The sequence below is a fragment of the Strongylocentrotus purpuratus genome, unplaced genomic scaffold (assembly GCF_000002235.5).
Source record: "Strongylocentrotus purpuratus isolate Spur 01 unplaced genomic scaffold, Spur_5.0 spur5_scaffold_15, whole genome shotgun sequence".
Classification (NCBI taxonomy): Eukaryota; Metazoa; Echinodermata; class Echinoidea; order Camarodonta; family Strongylocentrotidae; genus Strongylocentrotus; species Strongylocentrotus purpuratus.
The window spans coordinates 35299965-35325670 of NW_022145600.1; the positions used below are offsets into that span (position 1 = coordinate 35299965).

The following is a 25706-nucleotide window of genomic DNA, read 5'->3' on the forward strand; positions in this document are numbered from 1 at the left end:
GTCATAGGTTAAAAATGTACTAAAAAGTGTTCACCTCTGAATTTGTTTATACCGAAGCTATTCTTCGGGAGGTACTATATACAAATAAATTATTTGAAAGAACGTCAATCTTGAAATGAAATGAATAAATAGAAACACTTATTTTCAACTCAGTATTTCTGATCTTTGATTTCATTAATACGCAATTGTTGATAAAGTCATTATCTTGAATCGTCTTTGATACTGTGAATGAACAAAATTATGATTTCCTTTAAGAGACAACGAAACGTCATAAACGTCGCCACTATAGTATACATTCATCATTATCTGTATACATGTAATTGACCACTAGACAAGTGTTCTTAAATACAGTCACTGACCACACTCATTCTTTTACACAAGTTGTGTTGTATAGTGACCACTTCATTAAGTTTCTACCTCACAATCGGATTGACCACAAGAAATATAACTTGAGGAGTTATTCATTTTATAGAATGTGAACATGTTTCATTGATGTATTTGTTTTGTAAAGCGCTTTGATCAGTTGTAAATTGGATATAGCGCTATAAAAGAAACAATTTATTAATATTATTATTATTTCCTTGTCTGTCCATTGACAATCTTTTACGCCCTTTTATGCTACTCCAATATATTCTTACATGGAAAGATAAAGTTTCAACGTTTTCAGTTGACTTCTTGTGGGTCAGAACCAGGAGCACATATTTATATTTGTATACTGAATTCAAGAATGTCAGTTTTTAAGTTTTGTCGGGGAACGCCCCTCCCCCTTCCCCTCCCCCTCCCCCTCTCCTTGGATCTGCCGCTGGTGATGTCACACCCTTGTCTCACAATATAGGCTAACACCGGGATAGGCCTCATTACAATGAAAACATCATCATTGAAAAAAAATCACATTACCAATTCAGTTTCAAACAGACGGGAAGCAAATTAAACGATTTAGCCATGCTTTGATCCATATTCTGATTGGGGGGGGGGGGGACTTTGATGAGAGGTATTATGGTATACATACGCCTATATACGTGTATACAATCATATTAACTTAATTTTTAATAATATTAATCTAGAATGTACAGGATCAACCATAATTTATACACTATAGCTGCTATACACGTACAATCCCGTACTGGCGAGTGGATAGATATATAGGCCATTATAGTTGCTGGCTAATATGTAATAAACTACAAGATGCACAGTGTCCTCGGACTGATAATGATGATTGAAAATAGTGCCAAATTGATTGACCATTGGCCGTCATCTCAAGTGCCCACTGGTCAGCTCAACAACACAGATTTCTGTTGGATTGTCTCCATCAATCATGAACCGTTTAATATTATAAAGCTATACTTGAATTCCTCGTATATGCCTACTGAAGACTCACACAGAAATATGAAAGAATGTCCTTCAGCCGGGAAGTGAAAGGACGATGCATGACATTTATTTTAAAGGAAAGCTAGTTTCACATGTATCAGATTGCATGACCAATCTGCATGCTAGCGAGCGAAGTGTGCCAATAGTGAGTAGAAATAATTATGGTCTATTTCGTATGAGGCAGGGTCACACTAAGTTTATTTTTCAATTTAGAGGTCTAGTTGCAATATTTTTTATTTTATTAATGTGAAATGATGTCCGTACATATTCTCATTGACAAACATATTTATGAAGATTTTGTTTTAAAAATTAATTCCAAAAATAGCAATGCGGTGCTATTGCTCTTATAATCAGTCATTTGACAAAGTGCATAGAAGATTATACTAGCTCTTATAGCTTGGAGCTTTAGGCCACTTTCCCCCTATCATTCGCAAATCTTATGATTAGCAAAAATTGTACTGCCTTTTGTATTTGGGTGTGGCCGAATCCCAACAATGCTTTGAGATTTGAACCAAAAGATCCCCACCGATCACTGTTGTGGGAACTGCAACAGGTGGATAAGCCAGCGATCGAATGTCTTGAATAGACGCTGAGAAGCACTATCCAACAGTTACACACCCGAACGGTATATGACTCATTATGAGTAAATTTATTCCAGATTATGTCCGTTTGTATAGGTTTTATTCTTCTGTCCTCACTCCTCACTCCTCCCTTTCACCCCGGCCCCCCCACTCAGAGGTCGGAATGACCGCATGCGTGTTGCCAAAATGTCCGGTAAAGGGGTACTTTTCGTGCGACAAAGTCCGGCCCGAGAATTGTAAAAAAAGGGGTGTATTTGACTTTTCACCCGGAGATTTCTTTAAAAAGGGGGTGTTTTTCTTTTTTTCTCTCATCTCTTTGGACTCCTGAGAAATTATTCCGAATTTAGGGGGGTACATTGAGCATTTTTCCTGATTTAGGGGGGTCTCCAAGGCAGGAAAAGCCCGCGAAAAGCCCGCGAAAGGGGGGTTCGGAAATGTTGGCAGTCCTCAGATAGGGGGTGCTTTCAAAAAGAGGGTACGAGCATATGCGTACCCTAAATAACACTGAGTGGGGGGGCCGGGCCTTTCACGCATCCCACGTGCATAGATCGCGCGACCCCCGAAAATGTACTAGTCGAAAACTGTCTCCGTTTTAGCGTTGAGGATGTGTTCTCAGCTGATTGCATATGGCGCGCAATCCGGAGACAGTCCATGATCCATGTCCAGTCCAGGCAGTGCTAGTGGATAGCGTGTACGATAACAATCTATGGGAATTCCCCGTCTAGTACAGGTTTGACAACCTCGTCTAGCATAAATTCGTTTGTGTGCACTCGACCCGTGGCATTCATGCTGGGTCAGTAGGGAAACACTTATTTATTCATTTATTTTATTAATTTTGTTTATTAATTAATTAATTAATTTATTTATTTATTCACTTATTCATTCACAATAACTATAATAATAATAATAATAATAATAGTGGGTTTTTGTATAGCGCACACGGCCTGTCTTCTTTGACGCTCGATCCTGCGGATCCACGTTACCCCGGCGGCTTTAGCATGGCTGCCGTAATGGCGCTAGATCTATTAATTCAAGGAATTCATTCCTGCCAGGTACCCATTTACCTCACGTGGTTCAAGTGAGTGTGACAAATGTAGATTAATGTCTTGCCAAAGGGCTAGTGCCGCGCGGCGGGACTCGAACCTCAGTGGCGGATCCAGGGGGGGGGGTTGGGGGGGTTGCAACCCCCCCCCCTTGGGCGGCCCCCCCAAAAAAAAAAAAAAAAAAAAGGAAAAAAAAAAGAAAAAAAGAAAGAAAAAAAGAGAGAAAAAAGAACGCACGCTGGAGAGAAACCCTTTCAAGTGCAAATATTGTGAGAAGATATTCAACTCATCTGGTAACTTAACCAAACACATGATAACTCTGGATATAACTATGTATTAAACTGTTACTTGATTTAAAAATACGTTATCATGCACTGCTTTTTATGGTCTCCATTGTGTTAATAGATGCCAGGAAAACATCACTTACGGGGTTCAAATAAACACCCCAAAAAAATCGGCTCGCCGCTTCGCGGCTCGTGGACGATGCTCTGCATCGTCATTATTTTGGTCAACCCCCCCCTTAGCAAAAAGCTAGATCCGCCCCTGAACCTCGAACCATGCGATACACAGCCGGCGGCGTATTCACTAGACCACGACACCTCAACTTCATTTATCATCATTCCTTTATCATTTATTCATTCATTAATTTTTTCATTCACTAATTCATTCAGTCGTTTGTTCGTTAATTTAATCTACCAAATAACTCGTATTTCATCGTGACAATAGGCTGCAAATGCGGGGCAGGATAGGGTTTTTGTGTATAATATAATTGTAAACATCTTCAAATTCAGTTCAGAGCTCATATATTGAATGATTTCTGACATTTGACACGTGCCCCTTTCCCTTCGACAAGTCCCCATTTTCTTTTGCAATAAGGGTCCATTTTACATTCTCATAAGTGTTTTTTTTTCTTAGTAGTAAGTGCCCCATTTCGGGTACGAGAAGTGCCCCTTTTAACTTTTGATAAGTGCCCCCTTCACCTCTGATAATTGCCTTTTCAAATCTGAGAGTCGCCGCTTTTACTTTGACAAGCGCTCCTTTTTCTTTGTAAGAAGCGCCCCTTCCCCCTTTTCTTCTGACGATGTGATGCTTGGATGCGTGAATGAAGAACGCTAGTATGCTACAGTTATGTGGGGGGGGGGGGGGGGTTGGAAGGGGTGAACCGCTCAAGCCTTGTCTTGAAACCCCTACCCATTTTAAAAGGTTATTTGGGCAGATTTTTCTCGAAATATAGGCCCATTTTTTCGCCATGCAAACATCCGAAATTTTTTGAAATTTTGAAAAACGGACCCATGTTTAAGGCTTTGTGAGTTTTTGTGTGTAAAAAAGCGTCCCATTAGAGCGGCACATCCCTGTATGTCTTAATATGTAAGTATCTCCTCCCCCGGGTATTTTTATTTCCTTCTTTCTTGAGAAAAATCAAATTAGCTGTTGTTATAAATTACAATGTATGTGTTTGTTTTCAAGGCCCTGTACCGAGACAACTCGATGGGGTCGAATGATCCAGGGTATGTGGTCGGTTAATTTAGGGTCGAGTTGTCCGGTGGCTGCGTTGACCGATCTTCTGTACGTATACGGTACTAATTGTTACGTGATTCCCGGCGCCTTAGCCCTTAGGCTTAACTCCATCTAGGTTTCCGTTTGTTTGAACATGGAGTGTCCCTCTAGATCTAGTCTAGTGTAGCCATGATTTGAATAACCAACATCGAACAGTGACACAAGTCCACATTGGATCAGATTTGAGGATAACTTTGATATATCGAGGAGACAACTTGGAGTGCATCTCATGCATGCATGGATGGCATGCCTCTCACCCAGCCCAGTCAGTTTTGTAGACGAGCTTGACCGAGCTGCCCTTGACGACGGACATGATCATTGAAATTTGACGCTCATCAAAAAATCAAGATCAAGTTCTAACAGTTCTAGTAGATCTACAGGTAGCAGAATTTGCCGTTGGCCATGGCAACATCAGAGTCTGAAAGTGAATCTGAAAGTCTTGGATACGACACTGATGATGATGAAGAAGCTGCTGAGCTTGATTCTCACGAAAGCAAACGTGTCTCAGGAAAGAGACCTCGAAGTCGAATACGTAACAAACACGATGATCGCCGAAGCATCAACCCTGGCGCCGACAGCGCCGGCAGCTCTAGCCAGGGCCACCGGCAACGTCTCAATCGGCAGTCTTGGATTTCTACTTCTAGTGAATCAGAAACAGATCTAGATCCAGGTCAAGAACTAACTGCAGAGGATCTTAAGACAGAGATCAGATGCATCAAATACCACAATCATCGGGCTACAACATCAGGAGAAACTAAATATCAGGGTACAAAGTCCAGCAGCATTGGCATTGCTAAGCAGCAATTGAATGATCTGGTTTCACTTTCAAGTTCAACTTCAAGTCATGGCAGAGCAACTGAAATAAAGTCAAAGAGGATGCAGGTAATTTGATGAACAATTAAGGAGACAATTGTTATCTTTTGAACTTAGGGTCTAGACCTATTTTTGATATAAAACTAAAAGAAAATTCCTATAAATAGACTCTAGACTCTAGATCTATATCTCTGATCAGCTTAACTTTGCTTAACTGTACATGCCCAGTAATCTTGACTTCTTCAAAATTGCAATGTACTGCCACTAGTACTAGTGCCAGGCACTACTGCCTGGTATTTCATCTTCATCTTCTTTGACGACATTGTCGTATCCAAACTTTGACCGTACCAAAAATCTAAATCTTCAACAATTGTTCAAATAATGGTACTTTAATTAAAAGTAGTTATGTTTCTTACCTGTTTCATGTCAATTTTCTTGACTCTTTGGGAGTAGTTTTCCTAAAAATGAAGACATTATAATAACACTTTCTCACAGGTTTCACGGCAAACTGCTGTACAATGGGATTCTGAACTAGCGCCAACAATTTTTTCCCGTAAAAGAAACTTCCTTAAATAAACTTAGTTTAATACTGGAAATTTCGAACCAAAGATCCCTGGTTCGACTCCCACCCAGACGGATGTCTGAAGCCTGGATTGTGTGTTAACGTGCCTCTTCATAGACGCAGACTATGTTAGTGTAAAACACTCCGTCCCTCAGATAGGACATCAAATAGAGGCCCCGTGTACAGGAGAGTCACCACCCTTGCACGTTAAGAACCCATTGCACTATTCGTATAAGAGTAGAGGGAACCCCGGTGTAGTGGTCCACCTGCACGCCCCAATCAGGCCAATACATACAGCATCTGCAATAACCTTCAGTATTGAAGGATATGTATGTACTCAAGCCTCAAATTGCTTTTTTGTCCATGTTTTTTTTTTTTAAATACTTGTAAATTTTCATTTAATTGGTAACCATCATCCATGATAATCCCAAATTCTTTGCTATTTCATTATTATCATTTATTCAAGTCAGCATTTTCCCTCTTACAACAAGAAACTTCTCCATGTTTTGGTCCTTGCGATCGCCTCTAGCTCCAGCAGATATGGCGCGGAAGCGTGCACACCTGTATGCCTACTATCAGCGTGGTATAGCCGCTGCTGACGGCTGCACTGTACTGCACTGTGAGCTTCCGTTGTTTGTAATACTCATAGAGATGTGGAGATGGGCGATATATGGCGGCCTCCAGAAACCAAAAAAAATTGAGCGAGAAATCCTGCATGCTAATCTGACATGTACAATGAATGTACTTCCATAGTTCCATTTTATTGATTTAATGTTTGAAACTCAATATTGTGTAAAGAAAAGCTAATCTTTATTTATAATTCAAGAGGGGCGATTTTTAATTTTGCAATCACCCCCATGAGCAACCTGACGGCGGTGATTACATGTAGCTTGGGGGGGGGGGGGGAATCGCCCGTCGAGCCTTGTTTGTACTAGAGCTATGAACCAACATCAAAAGAGAGCACTAGAATTGCAATGTCAATGAACAGGAAAAATGTTACAATCAACCTCCAAGCTTGAAGGAAATACCATGATATGATAGAGATAGAGAGTCTCTTCTTTCAATAAAGGTACAGTTTTCAGAAATCCCACTCTTTTATATATAACAGAATGAAATATCTGATTAATTTGTAAAGCATCCTCATGATTTTTGAACAGCTTTACCCAATCCAATTCTATCACTATACTTCTTTTCTATTTAAAGCGCATAGGGACATGCTATCCTGTAATGTGTTATGCACTATAAAAGAACTGAATATTATTATCATTATTATTGATGGAGTACTCCCTTTAGCAGCTCACTCAAGAAGCTATACTGGGATTGTACATGTACCGTACATGTACATATACATGTACATATGTAGGTGAGACGAGAAGCTGCAAGGAGTGCCATTTATACTTAAAAGTAATGCTATTTCAAATGTATACAGTCTTCATACATGTGTATATGGACTTTGCATGTTCCGTATGTAATGTTAATAAGATGGATAAATCATGGATTTGAATCGAATTGAAGAGTCCTTTTTGCTTGTTATGCAAGAGAAGCACTAACAAAGCTCAGAAGCTTTCCTACTGTACCTAAAATTGGGTCGCTGATTCTTTTTCTTCTGTTATGCTTTGATAGTGCTCAATTAGTCATACCTAACGATTACAATGAAAAACCCACAAAACAACCCTTATACTGTATGTATATATATAATGGGCTTGGTTACAATGGTTAGTAAACAGACCCCACGTGCATCTCTGTACATGTACATGTACATGTATGTGAATCAATAATTCATCTCGGTCTCTATACATACATGTACTCTTTAAAGGGATCGTTTATCAATGTTAAATCTGGGATGCACGACCCTACGTGTTATCAGTGTCTTGTGATATGGTGTTATATTTAAGCCCTAAAAAAAACTCCGCTTTAAAATGATCAAGAAGTGCCTCAAAAAAGTAAGAACCTTCGAGTGACCGGTTTTACCATACTCGTTTTCCCCAATAGACTGTAGAGTTATGAAACCCGTTTGGCTTACGCAAAATTTGATTTCGATTTTCAATCATAAATATCTTGATAATCAGACAGCTGATCGGCTTGTAGAAGTCATGGGGTTCCTGACTGACCTAAAGGTTTATCATTGCAGCATGAGCTAAATCAAAGATTTTTTAAAAGGATGCAAGACAATGTTACCGGATCCCTTTAATATGAAATACAAAGTACATACAGATGTACATGTAGCGCTGTAGATTTAGACCGGTGTGAACACGCCCAGATGATCATGGGTTCAATCAGGGGCCATTCACTTTATGTTATGGTTTTCTTTGTGCTCTGTTATATAAAGTTTGCTCCCAAAAGGAACCGAATTGAAGGTCTGCTTTGGGGTCGAGATAAATGGTTACGTGGATTTGGTGTTTGACTTGTCATGATTATCATGAAAGTATCTCTTACTGTTTTCACACTGGCAAAATTTTGCTTAACCCCGTACTATAGGTGGGGTTAAGGAGGGGTTTTAGCCCCACCTATAGTCAGGGGTTAAGCTTATTCCACTTTCTGTTCAGACTCGTATTTACCGAAGTGGGCTATAGCCCCACCTATAGTACGGGTTAGCTGGCCCTGCAAAATAGCAGGGCTAACCCCGCAATTGTGGTGCTAACTCCGCAATTGGGGTGCCAAGCAAATGAATGAGAACAGAAGTGAAAAATAATCCGGTACTACACAATGGAGCGTATCTCAGCTGGCCAGATGCGAAGTAAGGAGACTGGTATTAGTACATCAATCAACATACTCTAATACTGCTTTCTAACTGGGTTCTATCGGAGTCACACCGATGACCGCAGTTTTCCCCCTGTCGCTTTCTAACTGCCGGTGAAATTCACTCGCTGTGGCGAGCCCTTGCCGGAAGTGAAGAATTATTGCGTAATTATTAAGCCCGCGCTCCATCTAGCTAGCATGCAGCATGTTCAACCATAAGTCAATAAACACAGCTGATTACGATAAAGCGTGCGTATACTGCGACCTTTGACCATTTTAATCGCTGGTTTAATCGCCTTTTTCTCCTGAACGTTTTTTAACTGGCCGTTTCATCGGTGTCACACCGATAGAATGAGAATTTCTCCTGCTCTTGAGCAGGAGAATTTAATCGCCTATTTCTCTTCTTTTCATCGGCTATTTAATCACCTTTTTCTCCTCTGTTGCTTTCTAACTGACCGTTTCATCGGATGCGTCCGGATGCATCCGATCAAAATCAGTGCAGTTAGAAAAGGGTATAACTTGATTAAATGTACAGTGTACATCATAAACTGAATGGTTTTAGGACCCCTTTAGAAACTTAAAGCTCATGAGTGGGGCCCTACATGTACATACAGTAGTCAACAAAATACATACATTTACAGCAGCACCTTCTGTTATTGAAGATGTTTACTGTACCATGTAGGTCTCCATACAAAAAAACCCCTCTTTACAGAAAACCACAGAGATGATGCAATATCTGCCAGAGAGAGAGAGAGAGAGAGAGAGAGGTGTACTGCTGGGCCCATGGTATGACATGGTACATATCAAAGTCCATGGATATTACCATGCACAATAAAACAGGAAACTGAAGAAGAGGGGGAGATTCAAGAGAGAGAGAGAGAGAGAGAGAGAGAGAGAGAAAAGGGGAAATAAAGCAATGCAATAAAAACATTTTGCTCCATGCACAGAGAGAGAGAGAAAGAGAGAGAGAGAAAGAGAGAGAGAGAGAGAATCAAACATACACGAATGTACAAGTATGTAGAATCTGAATGAGAATGAGAGAGTCTGAAAGCAATATGTTGAAGCAGAACGGGTAGAGCAACCTGTCTATTTGTGATTGGCTGGATATTACAATGAATATTAGTCTGAGTACAAAGGTGTCCGCCCACAATGATAAATACCTCTCGGTTGTTTTCATACATTCTGGTAGTAGTATCAATCTGGCTTGATTGCACACAATTAACACTGTATGTACATGTGTGTGGCTCGAATACTACTAGGATGGACTCTTCATTAATTGTTATAAGATCCATTTTGCATTAATTAAGCATGACCAATGTCAGAGGAAATTGGTTACCTACAGCATGATTTGTATACTGCTTCTTTGGTGCTGTTGAATATTTATTCTCTGGTATATTTACTCTTTTGGACCATGCTGTTTCTTCGATATCGTGTTGGATTCACATTGTCCTCATCATGCAATGAATATTACTTCCGATATTTGGAATATCTACACCAATGTTTGATTGGGACACAGTGCTACATGTAAATTTGCAGGAAGTATGCCTGAATACCAGTTGCATACACGGATGACGTGTTTATATTTGGAAAATGGTTTGCAAGTGAGCATGAGGGAAGCTTAAACGAGGAAATAAATTTGTTTGTACTGTATGTGATACGTGCTAGCAGTAGTAAACATGGGTGCTACATCTACCGATAATGAGCTACCAGTGTTGGATTATTATGGTTCGGGCACACTGGTAAGTACCAACTGGGGCAGAGCTACAGTACATGTAGTATTTTGTCAAATAAAGGGAGGGGGCAGAATTCCATTAATTACTCATGGAAGGGATTCATTATTTCTTTTGATATTTATGTACTTTGGGTGTGAGGGGGGGGGGAGGAGGGGATGAGACATGGACCTGTTGTGCCCCCTTCCTTATCTGCCACCGACTCATATACATGTAGTAATTTTCTTCTCTTCATATTCCATTGAGCTACATGTTTATAGCTCCAACAAGGTATCATTGTACACACAGTCAGTGAATGCACTAGTATAACTATAAATATATTTGAAGAAGATTAGATGATCCAGTGTCCATGGCTGAGGCCCTCATAGGGTATCGTGCCATATAATGGTCACTTTGAGGTGTTGAAGCCAGTTCGTAAATACTTTCTATGCATGGGCAGAAAAAAAGGTCATTAGTTCCCAAATTGTAAAACCCATCGAGGCAAATACTGGCATCATGCCTATGAAAGTTATGTAATCAGTATTCATTTATTGACCGACAGTATATTCATCTGATTCACTGGTTGAAGTATTCTTCTCAAGAGGCAAACAAAAGGTATTCATGAAAGGTATCCATCACTTCGGCAGTGATTATTCTAAAATTCACAAGTGGGACGTATCTACATGTACATGTATCGTGTAAAAGATCTGTGGATCTTTTGGGGACATGCGTTAGAAGCTATTTATGAGCTGGCTTTTTAGGGAGTAATGACATGTGAAGGGCAGTTTTACAGTGAATGCCAGAAGACAAAAAGCCTGCTTTCTATTGAAGTAAGATTGTGTAATAAAGGTACTACACGAGTACCTTGCATTGATCACGACCATGTAAAAGAAAAATGAAATAGAAATGTCAGAAAAAAAGGAGAAATTAATATATGAGAACAATATGTTAAGAATTTTTGAGATAATTAATAACAAAATAAAAAACATGTGACATGTTCTTGAGCCTTCAGTTCTGTCTGGAAATATTTCTCCAGGCCTGTGTTCACTAGCTCGAGATTGCCAAATATCCTGCTATTTGAACTATCCCGATTGCAAACTATCCAGCTAATTTGCGATTTCATTAGCCCGAAGTTGCAATTAGCGGGATATTTGGTCAGGATTGTCATCCCAAGATATCTTTGGATAGTTTGCAAAATATCCAGCTATTTGTCCGGTGCGTCTTCACCAGACAGAAGACTCGCACTATGCGTGAACGCTGAGCAAAATATCTTGAGCTAATTTCTCAAGGTCGAGTTTCAAGTTTCGAGGTCGAATCTCGAGCTGATGAAGATGCGATTTGTAACATCGGGGTTATTTCCCAATTCAGCAATAGCGGGCTATTTGGCGATCTCGAGATGATGAAGACGCGCCTTTGGAGTACTTATTTATTATCTGATTACGAACCCCAACATCTGAAGATAATTGATCTGTCATTAACACAGAGATAGCAAGCAGTGTACATGTACATTGTACAGTATATCAAATTACATCTAACTCTGTACTCCTACATACAGTATATTATACCTTTGATGTGAGTTCTGAACAAAAGATTTTATTTTGCTATGCAGACTATGTAATTTGTTCTGTTAAACACACTATTGTCTGGGTGTTGAAAGAGCAGCCTGTGAAAGAGCTTTCAGATAATGGCTTGAAAGTTGAATCAGGCTTGCTCATATCTTCCCTTTTACAAAGTGGTAATAAAAACGGCGACGGAAGGAAGAAAGACCATGATTGTATGACATGCTCGTTCAGATATGCCGCAGTATACCTCAGCGGTTTTTAATAATAACTACCGGTACATGTTTATACAGTAACTATACATACAATTTATACCAGCCATTTCTATTGACCTGATATTATTTACCGTTTTAGGGTAGTTCTATTATACATGTACACTTTACATGTAGTAGATAACCCAATGAGAATTTGATTTATGGGTTTATTGTCATGAACTTCATGATTTACAACGACCTCCAGGTACATGTAATTTGATGAAGGGGAGAGAGAGGAAGAAAGAGAGAGAGAGGGAGAGAGCTATAGAAGAAGGTACTATCTATTACACGTACTGTGACAATACATACAGTAACTGTCAAAGTGTACATTACAATGAAATGCGTCAAATTGTAATACTTACTGATTTGCTTCATTGAAGTTTATTATTCATTAGTCAGAAGTAAAATACTGGGTATACTGATCAAACACAGAGAAATTGATGAGAGAAAACCCACAAAAAGAAGAGGAAGCGACTTTAATTGTACAACAGAAGCAATGACATGAAATGAAAATGCACTCTGCATAATTCACGGAAATAGAGATTTTATATATCAAGACACTTTCCAAATGTTGATCCCAGTCAACCCGGTATTCCTACACAGTACAAATTCATGATTTAAACCCTCATCATCAACTTGTTCAACAATGTATTAGTTATCCTGCATTATAATTCTGTAAAACTAGATACTTTTGCAACCTAAAATGTTCACTATTTGTGAATGAAAGCAATTTTCACAAATCTCAAAAACTGTTACGTTTGTGATTCACTTTACATTTGAAATCAGTCCTGAAATTCATGAACATTTCATGCACATGCAGTTTTGTGATTTGGGAGTACATGTACAGGTGTACGTGCTTTGCTACTCCCAACAGTTGACATAAGATAATGCTCAGACCATGATGCCCTTTGATGAGTAGCACTGACATCGTGTATTTTTTTCTTCTTTTTTTCCCCCTGACATTTGCAGGAGGGTGCTGTGATCTTCAGGCCGACGAAGAAACCTCATCACCACCGACATAAGAGGTCCGGACACAAAATGAAACCTCTCAATCAGGAGAATATGGGGTCTTACAAGAAAGCGCATCAGCATTTGACATCGAATGACATCTCGTTACTCACAAGAAGGAAGAGCCTTAGTATGAACGGCGGTTTGATACCTGTGGATATGAATTTTAATATCCGTGCATTGATTCACCCTTCCCTTATCGGAAGAGACGATGGGATTCCAGTGAAGAGGCGAAAGAAAATGTCACTGTCATCAGATTCAGAAGCAATATCAAATAATGAGATCAATTATGAGCCTGTGCTTGTCAATGAAAGAAGAACTACCAGTTCGCCACAATTTGAGAAGATTTTCACCATATCCGACAGCTCTCCAGACGATGATGAGAGAGATGTGAGAACTAAAAGCTCCCCAAGGCGCAGATCAAGCGACTCGGATGTGATTTGTTTAGGTTCCGACTCTGATCACAGGAAAGAAAGTTTCCATCAATCCCTACATCATGCTAGCTATACAAGCAATGCGGATGCAGAGATTGACCGTGATGAGACATTCTTTTGTGAACCACCGAATCTGATCCAAGCGGAGCCACTGAGTAATTCCTCACGTCATTATACTCCCCGTGATGATGATGATAATAAAGGTGCAGATTCAGACTCCAGTGATTTACCGGAGTTTACATCCAGCTACAATGAACAACTTTTGTGTGGAAATGATGTTGAAAGATCACCACTACAAGTACATGATGTTGAAAGATCACCACCACAAGAACATGTATGGCCCTCATCACCCCCTGATTCAACACCCCCTGGTAGTGATCGCTCAAGACATTCTTCGGCAGATTTGGGTGAAAGGGTGGAGCAGCCAACAGATGCATGTTGGGTGTCTTTCTTGTCCCCATCAGGAGATACAAAGGCTAGTGATCTTTCTGTGAGGAACTTTCAACACAGTCAGTGTATTAGTAAGCCCTTCAGCCAGGACAAGCGAAACACAGTGTATGCCTGCCATGAGGAAGAGTTCACTCAGGCAGCGGTGAACTTGATAGCGCAATTCACAACAACGAATCATAAACCACCACCACAGCTTCTTCAGGACCTTTTCCATGACACCTTGAGAAAGTGCAGCAGTAGTTCTTTAGAAGCCTCGGTAGTCTACAGATGCCTCAAGAACATCCAACACCTACATCATCCAAGTTCTAGGGACTTTCCTATGGAATGGAATCTCATCAAATCTGTAGCAACCACTCTAGTTAGTTCACCATCAAAAGATAGTCTGGATAATAGCGCATCACCAGCTATTAAGTGGCACATAGACCTGCTGTCTTTACACTTCCTTGTGTCCGTTCTTGAGGATGATGTAGAGCGTAAAGCAAGATGGAAAACACTGAAGAAGTCCTTTGCCTTCTCCATTCTTAACCCAGAAATCTGCAGGAACAATTGCAGAGAAGTTGTTGACTGGATCCACAAGGTAGTTTCTGAATTAGAACCATTGCAGGGATTTGAGGCATCTACTTCCTGTTCAACAGTGGTTAGTTGTGGATGCCCAGACAGTGCTTGCCACAGGAACTATGTCCTTCCTTTGCTTGGAAAGCTGTTGGAGTTGAGCTTTAGGATGGCAACCTCTTTGACCCTGAAGACATACGTCCAAAGGACTGTTGATGAACTGAACAGCTGTGGCCTTAAAGGACTACCGCAGCTGAGACTTGTGTTTGAGGTAATCCAGTCAATGTACCATTTACACTTTTTTTTTTTGGGGGGGGGGGTATATTTTTTAAATTGAAAATAAAACTCAACAACATTGCATACAGTAATAATATATCAATAAAGTAAATGGATGTGTGTACCATTTACACTTGATACAACAGTCTTGAACATCAATTACTGACAGTGCAAAACATCAATTCATTTATATATTTATGTACTGTATGTATCCTCTTCTACGGAGAGTTGACCTCAAATGTATTAATGGCAAAGGCCAAATGTGATGTATAATATATACCAAGAACTCTTAATCCACAGACTCTAAATTTAGTGCCCGACATTATCATCACCCATACTGGGAGATATAGTATTATCACAAGTCATCAAGATCAATTTAAATTTACATTTGACCAAGTTTGGCCCCTGAGCATTTTAATTTGTGTTTTACATGTATTGGATGGATGCAATGTATAGGTTATCTGAATGATTGACTTTGTTAAATGGTTACATGGTTAGGGGAAGAAGCAAGGTAGGGGCTTCCATTTATTTTTCGTGCTATTTCTATTTTCAACCATTTTTCTGTATGATCCATCTACAGACGCTCCAACAGCCGTGGCTTAGACTCAAACTCAGTGACCTGATCTTCAACACACACTTTGAATCCAAGATCTTCAGTCTATCAAGAGATAATATCTCTATCTCAAGAATCGTCCAGGAGTACTTCCTCTTCCTGCCAAGACCGACCTCGGTGAACACCAATGATGAGGAGGAGGAGGATGAAGTGATCGAGACTGGGTTTAGCAGGGGCGGTAAAGAAGAGATGGCATATCTTCTGCTTGTCATGCTGCAGAGTTACCTCAGATGCTGCAGTGGTGAGTACACAGCTTGGTTACTGTAGGATCTAACAACTTTACTATCGACTGCTATATAATAACTGCAGGGCAATAGTATAGATATATTGACTGCTATGAGAGACATCGCTGTTTCTATAGGCTCAAGGAGACGTTACATCCTGCTAAGACCCTGAGGCATGCCGGGGCAGTACAGAAACAGCTACATGTATGCTTCGAACATTAAAGCAGTCCATATATCTTTTATATACCGAATTCACATCTGGTTCAAGATGTTATAAGGGCATAAATCGCCTACCGTAGTATAAGTCCAAGTCCTAAATTTAACTTAATTAAGTTTAAATGTACAAAAATAACTTTTTTCCTTCAACAATGAACTATCAACAAATGTAAATTCTGTAGATTTGTGATGTCCCTTGAGATACCAATGGTGAGTGGCATGAATGGCCTGCCATAGTTCAAGTCCAACTTAAGTCGATCTTAGTCTTCCTTAAACACTCCCCCTCCCCCCCCCCCCCCCCCCCCCCCCCCCCCCCCCCCCCCCCCCCCCCCCCTCTGGCAAATTGTGATTGTGTACAGAGAACTTTATGAAAGTAGAGACAGACATAAAGTCTGTACAAGGGAGACTTGAAAAGCAGTGGTTTATGTGATCACATTTTGTTTACAAATTCGTTTATTTGATATAGACCATTATAGGTGACAGACAGTGTTGGCAAAATTCCATGCTTCCTTGTTTTTGATAAATTGAAAAGTAGATGAATTCCCCGTATTACCTTGGCAGAGGCTGCAATTTGAAAGACTTATGTTTTCTTTTGTTAAAAAGAAAATGTGTTAAAGCAATCATTCCTGATAATTGTTTAAGCGGGAAAACAATTTTGCTTCCACACTTACACTTTCATGCAATCAAATGGTCTAGATTAGCCCAGGATATAATCATAGATTTACACACAAGCTTCAATTTTTATATTATTAGAATAAGATCAGCCTTAATGTTTTTCATTCTCTTCTTTCTCTCTCTCTCTCTCTCTCTCTCTCTCTCTCTTTGTCTCTCTCTCTCTCTCTCTCTCTCTCTCTCTCTCTCTCTCTCTCTTTGTCTCCCTTGCCTTCTCTCTCTCTCTCTCTCTTTCTCTTTCTCTCTTTGTCTCTAAGAGTCGTTCAGCACCACTTTCAATAATTGAAAACAAATTATCATTACTTTTAACTTCACAGGATATACTTTGATGATTTTAATTGTCTGTTTTTTTGTATAGTGCTGAACACTTTGAAAGAATACCCCTGTGGGCTCTTAGAAACCTTATTAAATGTAGTGTTAATTTGTCATAATCGTGTGAAATGACATAGAAAAGCAACTTTGTATAATACAAGAGGTGTCTCAATCATTAATTATACTATATGTAGCGCCTCACTACTTCAGTTATAGCCTTTGAAGTTGGAGAATGCCGTCATCTTTTATCCGATCATTGCCAATTTAACATTAACCCATCAATCATTTGTAATCGCCCATGACGACATGAAACTACATGACAAACAGCCTAGCAAATGGAACTGAACGATTGAAGATCAATTCATAACAAAATTAAATAACTAAACATTTGAACAAATCAGATTAGAATTGTCAAATATTATATTAAAACAACAAAACAGACAACAAAAGAAAAATAAACAAAACAGTCCACACATTTACTCAAACCTGAACGCTACTGGCGTTTCCGTGTGCCAAAAGACGAGAGTCAAGGTCATGGAAAAATTCAAACATGGCTTAGATTAGGCCATTTGTTTGTAATGATGGTTTTATTGCAAGGATCTTTAGCATCATACCGTCTACATGTATTTCTTTTCATAGGATGTTGATTGTGGGATAAACAAGGCAATAGCTCAATCCTATTGAAAATAATATTTTTAATTTGTCATGATTGTATGAAGTTGCATATTTAGAAATGTAGCTTTGAGAATGAGACCATTAAGCTAATGTTCATGTCGTTTTTGTCTCGCCTGCGTAGCAAAAAGCGAGACATAGGCGCCGCTTTTCCGGTGACGGCGACGGCGGTGGTGGCGGCGTCAACATCAAAAACTTAACCTAAGGTTAAGTTTTTGAATTTTTGATATAATTTTGAAAGTATAAGTTCTTGGTCAATGAAACTTGGACTATAGGGTTATCAAGTATCCCCAATCATGTGAGTAGAATTTTAGATCACAAAGTCAAGGTCAAAGGTCATTTCAGGTCAACAGATTTGGACTATGTTGTAGCATCATCCCTAAGGTTAAGTTTTTTAGAATTTTTGATATAATTTTGAAAGTATAAGTTCTTAGTCAATAAAACTTTGACTATAGGGTTATCAAGTCTCTCCAATCATGTGAGTAGAATTTCAGGTCACTAAGTTAAGGTCAAAGGTCATTTAAGGTCAACAAACTTAGACTTTGTTGTGGCATCAACATCAAGATTTTCAAAATGCTTCTTCTTCGTTATTTTTTCAACAGATTTTGATTCTGATTGTTTCATATGATAGGGCTAGTAGGGGATTTAAAATTTCTACACAGAATCGTGAAATTCATTATTTATGCTAATTTTTGCAAATTTATTTGAAATCACAAAAAAGGCTTCTTCTCGACCGATTTTGATTTGGTTTGCTTTATATCGTAGAGCTAACTTTGGTACACTCAATTTCTTCTTAGAATTTTGAAGTTGCTCTCTATTAATTAATTATGGTAATTTATGCAAATTTATTCCAAAAATAACAAAAATTGCTTCTTTTCCCTCATTTCTTGACTGATTTTGATTTGGTTTGCCGTATCTAGTAGAGCTAAATTTGGAACACTAAACTTCTACACAGAATTGTGAGATTTTGCTCCTTTGATTATTTATGGTACTTTATGCAAATGAAATGAAATTATGTCCCTTCCAGGGCATCAAATTTTTATTTTTTGACCAGTTCAAAAGTGTACCACATAAAATTTACGATATTTGTTGTTGCGAGATGCGGATGAGTGCTACGTCATTGACGTTCTGGTTTATCATTTTGAAATGCGTTATGCAAGCGAGACCGCCGAGAGCGTTTACCTTGTTTTATATTTTTAGAACTGTTATCATCTAACCCCTCTCTCTCTCTCTCCCCTTCTCTCTCACTCTCTTTATTGATAGGATACCTGTCCAAGGTTGAGCAAGGCAAGAAGTCAATCTCTCTTTCCAAGTCCTCTTCACCATGGTCTTCAGTGTGCCGGAAGCAGCTTTCCCAAGATGATAGGATCTGCCTCCTGCAGATGGGCGACTATGTGGACCAGCTGAGGAACCATCTGAGTTCATCCTCGCACCCTAGTGAGATGAGCATGGTGACCGAGGTCTGTCTGGCACAGATGAGTGTCCTATATGAATGGATGTAGTCTTTCATCTCTATCAACCATGTCAGGTATGGGCCATTACACTCTATCCAGGGCAGGGGTACAAGGAGGGGGAGGTGGGGGGGGGAGGGGTTAGTGTGCACTCCATCCAGGGCAGGGATACAAGGGGGGGGGGGGATAGTGTGGAACAGCTAAAGAACCATCCGAGTCCATCCTTACACACCCTGATCAGAAGAGTATGGTGACCGAGGTCGGTCTAGCACAGATGAGTGTCCTTTATGAATGGATGTAGCATTTATTTGTATTCTCAGGTCAGGTAGGGGTCATTTAACCTTATGTAGGGGCGTATCCGAGGGGGTGGCGGGGGGGGGGGGGGGCTGCTGAACTAATTTCTTGCTCGAGTTCATCGTCTCATTCTGATGAGACTGTTATGGTGACCAAGGTCTGTCTGGCAAAGATGTGTGATCTCCATGATTGTATGTAGTGTCTAGTGTCTACCAACTCTATCAGGTAATGGTCATCACAGTTTACCCAGGAGCATATTTCAGGGAGGGGGGGGGGGGGGGAAGGAGAAAAACAAACTTTAGAATCACCTGAGTTCATTTCTCTTATTCTGGCAAGAAAAGTATGTATTACAGGACCTGTTTATCTACCACCAATGCAACAAATTTATCCACAGGCAGAGCTGGGGGAACGGGATTTAGCGTGTGTTTGACAAATTACGTCCCCATTCAAAATTCTGGTGCCAAAGTTTGAATTCTGAACACCTAGAAATTTTTGAACCTCTGAAAATCTGACAATTTCTTTTTCCCTTGATTGGCAAATTTTAATACCGCATACTGTCAGCCCTCATAATTCACTGAAACAGACCTGCCCTCATAATTCACTGAAAGAGAGAGAGAGAGTCAGAATAAATGCTCCGGTGTGTACTATGTCGGACTTCTTGTACTCGCACATGTATATAAACCGCAGAATGATGGGTATCGCTTCTCTAAGATGAACGAAGTAAGAGTGGTTTTAAAGCTGTGCGGCTTACCGCAATGTGGTCACTTACGAACAAGAGCCGGTCAGCAGTCATGCCTATCATTTGCTGTGAAGTCTTAATTGAAAGAAATAAATACTGGTACTCCAGTTTAAAAACAATGAGTTAGAGAGTTTTATGTTATGATAGTAATTAATCTCTGTATGTTTCCTCTTTACTATCATGCATGGGGGAATACCCTTCTGTCATGTAACACTTGGCTCATAGGTAGTTGTCGTATTTCCTTATAATGCTTGTTTTGAAAGAGAACAGTATCGATGATTTTGATTCTAGGAAAACAAATATTTGTATATTTCTTTTACAAATAGATTTGTCACATAGAATTGTGTTGTAGTTTGAATCATCTTTTTATGTGGTAATATTGACATGGTATTTGTTCTTTTGTTTGTTTTGGTTTCTTGTTTGTTTTGTCTTCAATTCAATTCAGCCAGACAAAAACAGTGCCTGTTTCTTTTGCACACAAAGAAAATGTTTCAGATATTAAAGCATTTGGTACTTTGATGTTTCAGTTGCTTGCAGCCATGTGAAATCTAGAATAGTCCAGGGATTCCTGTTGTGTCATGACTGATGTTTTTAATACTCCAGGGGGAGTTTCACAAACCCTTTTTTCAATGTAGAATGACAAAAGTCAGAGACAAATCTGCTGATGACCAATCAGAAGCAAGGATTTCAGTAGCTTATAACAAAAACTGTCATTTGTCACTGATGACAAGTTTTGTGAAACACCCTCCAGGTTTTACTCCAGGTTTTAACCAAACCTATCACAATATTCATCTCGCAGGTCACCATGATGCAGATACAACATCAAAGACGAATTCAGCATGAAATCATTCCAGGAACATCGTCATCGTCAGTCCCCTTGCTCTCAAAGCCTCTCATAGAACTTATCATCAGTGAGTAATACAAAGTAATATAAAGACAAGGTGACTGTATGGATTCCTCTTCGGGTTGATCTTCTCAAACATGATATGTGAGTAGCTCATCAAGTACATTGTGCACAACAAAAGAAGCATCACCTATTCACCGTGCCAGGATTCATTTGAATACTGAAAGCATTCAGACTCCTGTTCAGACTCCTGTTCACACTCCTGTTCATTGTGCCACAAGCCTGTGTTATTTGATATTTGATAACAACACAAAGTCTACAGAGCTGAACAGTGCACACCTTGTATTTCACTGAAATAACGTGATCATGTGTGACCATTCTGAGGTTGTTCTTTCCTTTGTCATCTCTAGCAGAGTAGTGGTGAACAAGTATGCATACATGTTTAATGGCCATTCATTGAAATAATGATGACGTGGAAGTTGTATGAGTCATAAGGTGCGTTCAAGCAATTTTTTGAAGCTAGAATCACAAATCAAACGCTATTACAAAACACGGTTACTGCGGGAGATTGTTCAAGCGATTTTCCATCAACGCTGATTTTCACTCATTTAAAGCCCAGCCACTGCGCATCACACTGCGCACTTTATTTATTTACTATTTATTCGGCAATTCACAAAAAATATAACAATGTAAATATAGGTAAACAAACATTAATAATAATATTAATTACAAATGCAAATTTTCCTGGAGGTCCTCTGAGTGCATCAGTTGGCTGCCAGGGAAGAGGAAAGCAAACTAAATCACTGTAACCGTAATGGTCCCTAATGGTCCCAGGAAGTATAGGATAACTTCGGCATGCGCTTTCTGAATTGGTTTACGGACGCCTGTCGGCCAAACCGGAAGCAGGCCACGAAAAATGATGTCGTAAAATCATGATTGAGATCTCTCTTGTGTTCAAATGATTTTTTTTTTTTACAAAACGCATCATTTTCGGCATTTCTTGTTTGAAACATAGTTATTTTTATGACCAGCAAAATATTGATTGAAATCGCTTGAACGCTTGAACGCAGCCTTGATCGCTTTGAAAACCGTGTTTTATTGTGAAAAAGTGACGCTTGAACGCACCGTTAAACATATGATAAAATGAAGATGGCCAACTCCACACAGTATGAATGAGAAGCACGGACAATAGACGGAACTAATCAAAGTCATATATCAACATGTCACAAGCCCACTCTAGTGTAAACAATTGTTAAAAAAAACATACATTAGGCAGTACCATGAACATGTAATGGTAGGGAAGGTGTATGAGTCATAGAAATATGGTACATGTAGATAGTAGAAAATTAATCCTGGTAAACTTTATACCTGTAAATCACAGACATAGGCTGTATGTCACATGCTTCGGCTTAAATTGCTCTGAGGTCAATCTTAAATACGAAACAAATGAAGTTTATCCCTGGACCAAACACAATTCCTAACCCTTACCCTACAACCTTAAAGGGATCCGGTAACTTTGTCTCAGATTCTGAAACAAAATCCTGGATTTAGCTCATGCTGCAATGATAATTAAAAACCTTTAGGTCAGTCAGGAACTCCATGACTTTTACAAGCCGATCGCCCGTCTGATTATCAAGATATTTATGATTGGAATTACAAGTTTTGAAAACCGTTTGCCAAATGGTTTTCATAACACTACAGTCTATTGGGGAAAACGAGTATGGTAAAACCGGTCACTCAAAGATTTTACTTTTTTGAGGCACTTCTTGATCATTTTGAAGCGCAATTTTTTTAGGGCTTCAATATAACACCATATCACAGACACTGATAACACGTAGGGCCATGCATCTCAGATTGAACATTGTTAAACGATATGTTTAAAGAGAAGGTTGAGTTCTGGGAAGAGGTAAAAAATAAATTGTGAGCGTTATCATTTTTATTACAGTGTATGCAAGTGTGGAAGAACATCAGATAAGACATGTTCCCTGAAAAGCATGGCTCTTCAAATGCCTTCATATTCTAAATATGTCATGTACATCGTAAACTCGGGGGGGGGGGGGGGGGGGTAGGTTTTTTACGCCACGTGTGCGTGTAGTCCCATATACATCTTTCTGTGTACAGTGATTGTAACTTTACCAAGACGTGGTCAAATTTCTCATCATTTTGATGATTCCAGAACCTTGCAATACACACAAATTCTTATATGCTAGATGATCAACCTTTTCTGATCAATACCACACCGTTTCTTTCACAATGCAATCGCATGACCAGAACTCAACTTCATCTTTAAACCCAAGTTCAACCCTAACCCTATATTTTTGGGGACATGAAGTTTGAGCACTTGATGCCAGAGCACTGTTTCAGAGGCCCACTGAGTTTAGAAGTCAGTGAGGTAGACATTGGTTATGTATTTTTACATAGGAGTGTTGCTACTTGGTAGATCACAACCCCTCCCCTCCCCCAATACATGTCTATTAAAGCACTGGTTGAAGATCATGCATTTCATTCATGTTCTTATGCTAACACCTTTTACACAATTTACTCTATGCAATTTGGTGTTCTGACATTGAAATATGATGGTGACTGAAGCACTAGTTTGTAAATAATATTTATAAGAGTTTTCCATTGTTTGTACATGTATATTCTGTCGCTATTACTCGCATTCTTCTCTTATTATCAAATTATTGATAAAAAGAATATTTCCGATCTAAAGGTACAGTTGACAACTAAATTATTCATTCCCTGAACAAGTTTTGTAATTATTTGAAGTATGTGAAAAATGTATCCATCCCGTTTTATGTTTCTTGAGAATTTGACATACTAAAGCTTACATCTAAAAGTATTTATTAAACAATGGCCCTAATTCAACCCGTCCATCTTTCATTCATGAGTTAATATGAAAACTAAAAAACATCAAATTTACAAGGAGTATGAATAATTTAGTTGTTAATTGTAATATATCAATCAAATGTGTAACGAGGAATGTACAGTAGTAGTTGTTTGCTACATGGTCCTCCTATGAACGTTTTTGTCAGTTGCTTATTTTGCGCTTCATTGCTCCATTCAGCAATACGTTGCAGTACGTGGTTCCTCCTTTCTCCTGCCCAATCATGTGTGTAGATAAAGTAGAATTTCTATTCAAAATTTTCCAAATTCCAATCATAAAAATTTGTCTCGTGATCTCAGATGGGTTAAGAAACTGCCTTTTTTCTAGTCAAAAGCCTGTCCATGCGTGCTCCTCAAACGACATGTTACCTTGAAAAGTGCTACAATGTTATTTCATGACCCCAAAAGAATTTACAATGTACACCTTCATACCTTTTCTGCACCTGACACCTGCAATTTTTGTATCGAACTTGAAATATTATAGGAGACCAATTGATAAAAGAAAATGTTTTGTTACAACTGTTTTGATGGGTTATAAACTTGTATGCTATACTCAAAACATCAGCATTCAATAATATTTTGGTATAAGAGCGATTTTAAATACTATCTGAATGATTTAAAATACTGAACTCTGACTGGAACAAGCAGTGTTTATAGGAAGCATAAGAGTTATAGCGATCTTGAGCATTTGGTCTTCATGATCATATTTTACTATTCCCTGAGCCTTCTTTTTCATAAAAGCAATATGTATTTGTAAAGAAGTTTATAAAACATTTATATTTGTAATTTTGTGATGTACATAAGTTAAATTTCCTATTTCCATTCATAAAATTTGCCTGTTGCTAGGAAACTGAAGTATTGCCATTTGTTAAAGTTCTTTGAAATCATCTTTTTATGCTGTTCTCAATTACCGGTAGCATTTTACACAATCCTGTGAATAAATAATTCAGTGTAAGAATGAGTAATAAGATATAGAAAATGAGTGGTAGAATTATCTTTTAGAGAATAGACATTTCCTGTTGATGTACATGTGTATGGAGGGATCATTTCGGCTCATTTAAAAATAAAACAAACACAACAATCAACAAATGCAAAGACTGAAAAATCAATCTAACACAATTTCAATATCCCTCCTGTTTTTTAATATGTGAGCAATGTCATATTGTTTGTTTGTTTTACCTGACTGCTATAAAATAAAGCATGGGTATGCCTGAACTTAAGCAAGCAGGGGACCGATGGCTTTGGCTTGAAGTTCTCTCCGAGGGACTTGGTCAGATGAGGATTAATGCCTTACCAAAGGGCAATGGCGCATTGGGTTTGAACCTGGGCCCTCCCGGTTAATACAAGACCACTGCTCCACCACTGAGCCATAGCTCACACATGGGTTTCTATCTATAGGTAATATAATAGGGGGTATTCAAATTGCCCTTAAATTGGTTTCTGAAAGTTCTTCGAAGTTAAATATTTTGTATTATTCTTCCAACATCATAACATATGAGATCTCCAATACTTTGAATGACCTGAAAATTTCTTTCATCAAAACCTCACTCCAGAGAACTTCTTCATTTTCATAGATATTGGGCATATTTTTTGTATTCTTACATGTAATACCAATGGGTTTATTGAGTAAAATATATCTCATAATTTTGTACATGAAAGTCAGAAGTTCTATATGTAAATACAACATTTTTTCTTCATATGTCAAATTTATATTTTTGTATCATTCTCCTTGAAAACACCTTGAAACACATGTAATAGCTTGAACTTTAGGTTAGGTAATGTCCTGATGTTCTAAAGACAGTTAACATGTGGTGTGGTCTAGATGTAGTGTAATGGTTTTACAACACACAGACCTGTGTAAAGTGGTTCCAACCTTGA

General features: G+C 38.9%; 1 protein-coding gene across 2 annotated transcripts; it reads left to right on the top strand.

The window, feature by feature from the left end:
• The first annotated feature begins 4609 nt into the window (after window positions 1-4609).
• Window positions 4610-21566, top strand: LOC100888634. Of its 2 annotated transcripts, none has more exons than XM_011662794.2 (5): window positions 4610-5431; window positions 13155-14900; window positions 15486-15759; window positions 18878-19142; window positions 20898-21566. In XM_011662794.2, the coding sequence occupies exons 1-4, from the start codon at window positions 4952-4954 to the stop codon at window positions 19114-19116; spliced, it is 2739 nt and encodes a 912-aa protein (XP_011661096.2). In that variant the 5' UTR covers window positions 4610-4951; the 3' UTR covers window positions 19117-19142; window positions 20898-21566. The 2 variants fall into 2 exon arrangements, with proteins under 2 accessions (XP_011661096.2, XP_011661097.2); XM_011662795.2 differs by lacking the exon at window positions 4610-5431 and adding an exon at window positions 9660-10402.
• Window positions 21567-25706: the final 4140 nt, after the last annotated feature.

What these genes read in the sequence shown, in the direction of transcription:
- LOC100888634 (XM_011662794.2), top strand. Translation starts at nt 4,952, where the DNA reads ATGGCAACATCAGAGTCTGAAAGTGAATCTGAAAGTCTTGGATACGAC. An exon ending in AGCTGAGACTTGTGTTTGAG is followed by an intron (nt 14,901 to 15,485) that starts GTAATCCAGTCA and finishes ATCCATCTACAG; the next exon opens with ACGCTCCAACAGCCGTGGCT. An exon ending in TTACCTCAGATGCTGCAGTG is followed by an intron (nt 15,760 to 18,877) that starts GTGAGTACACAG and finishes CTTTATTGATAG; the next exon opens with GATACCTGTCCAAGGTTGAG.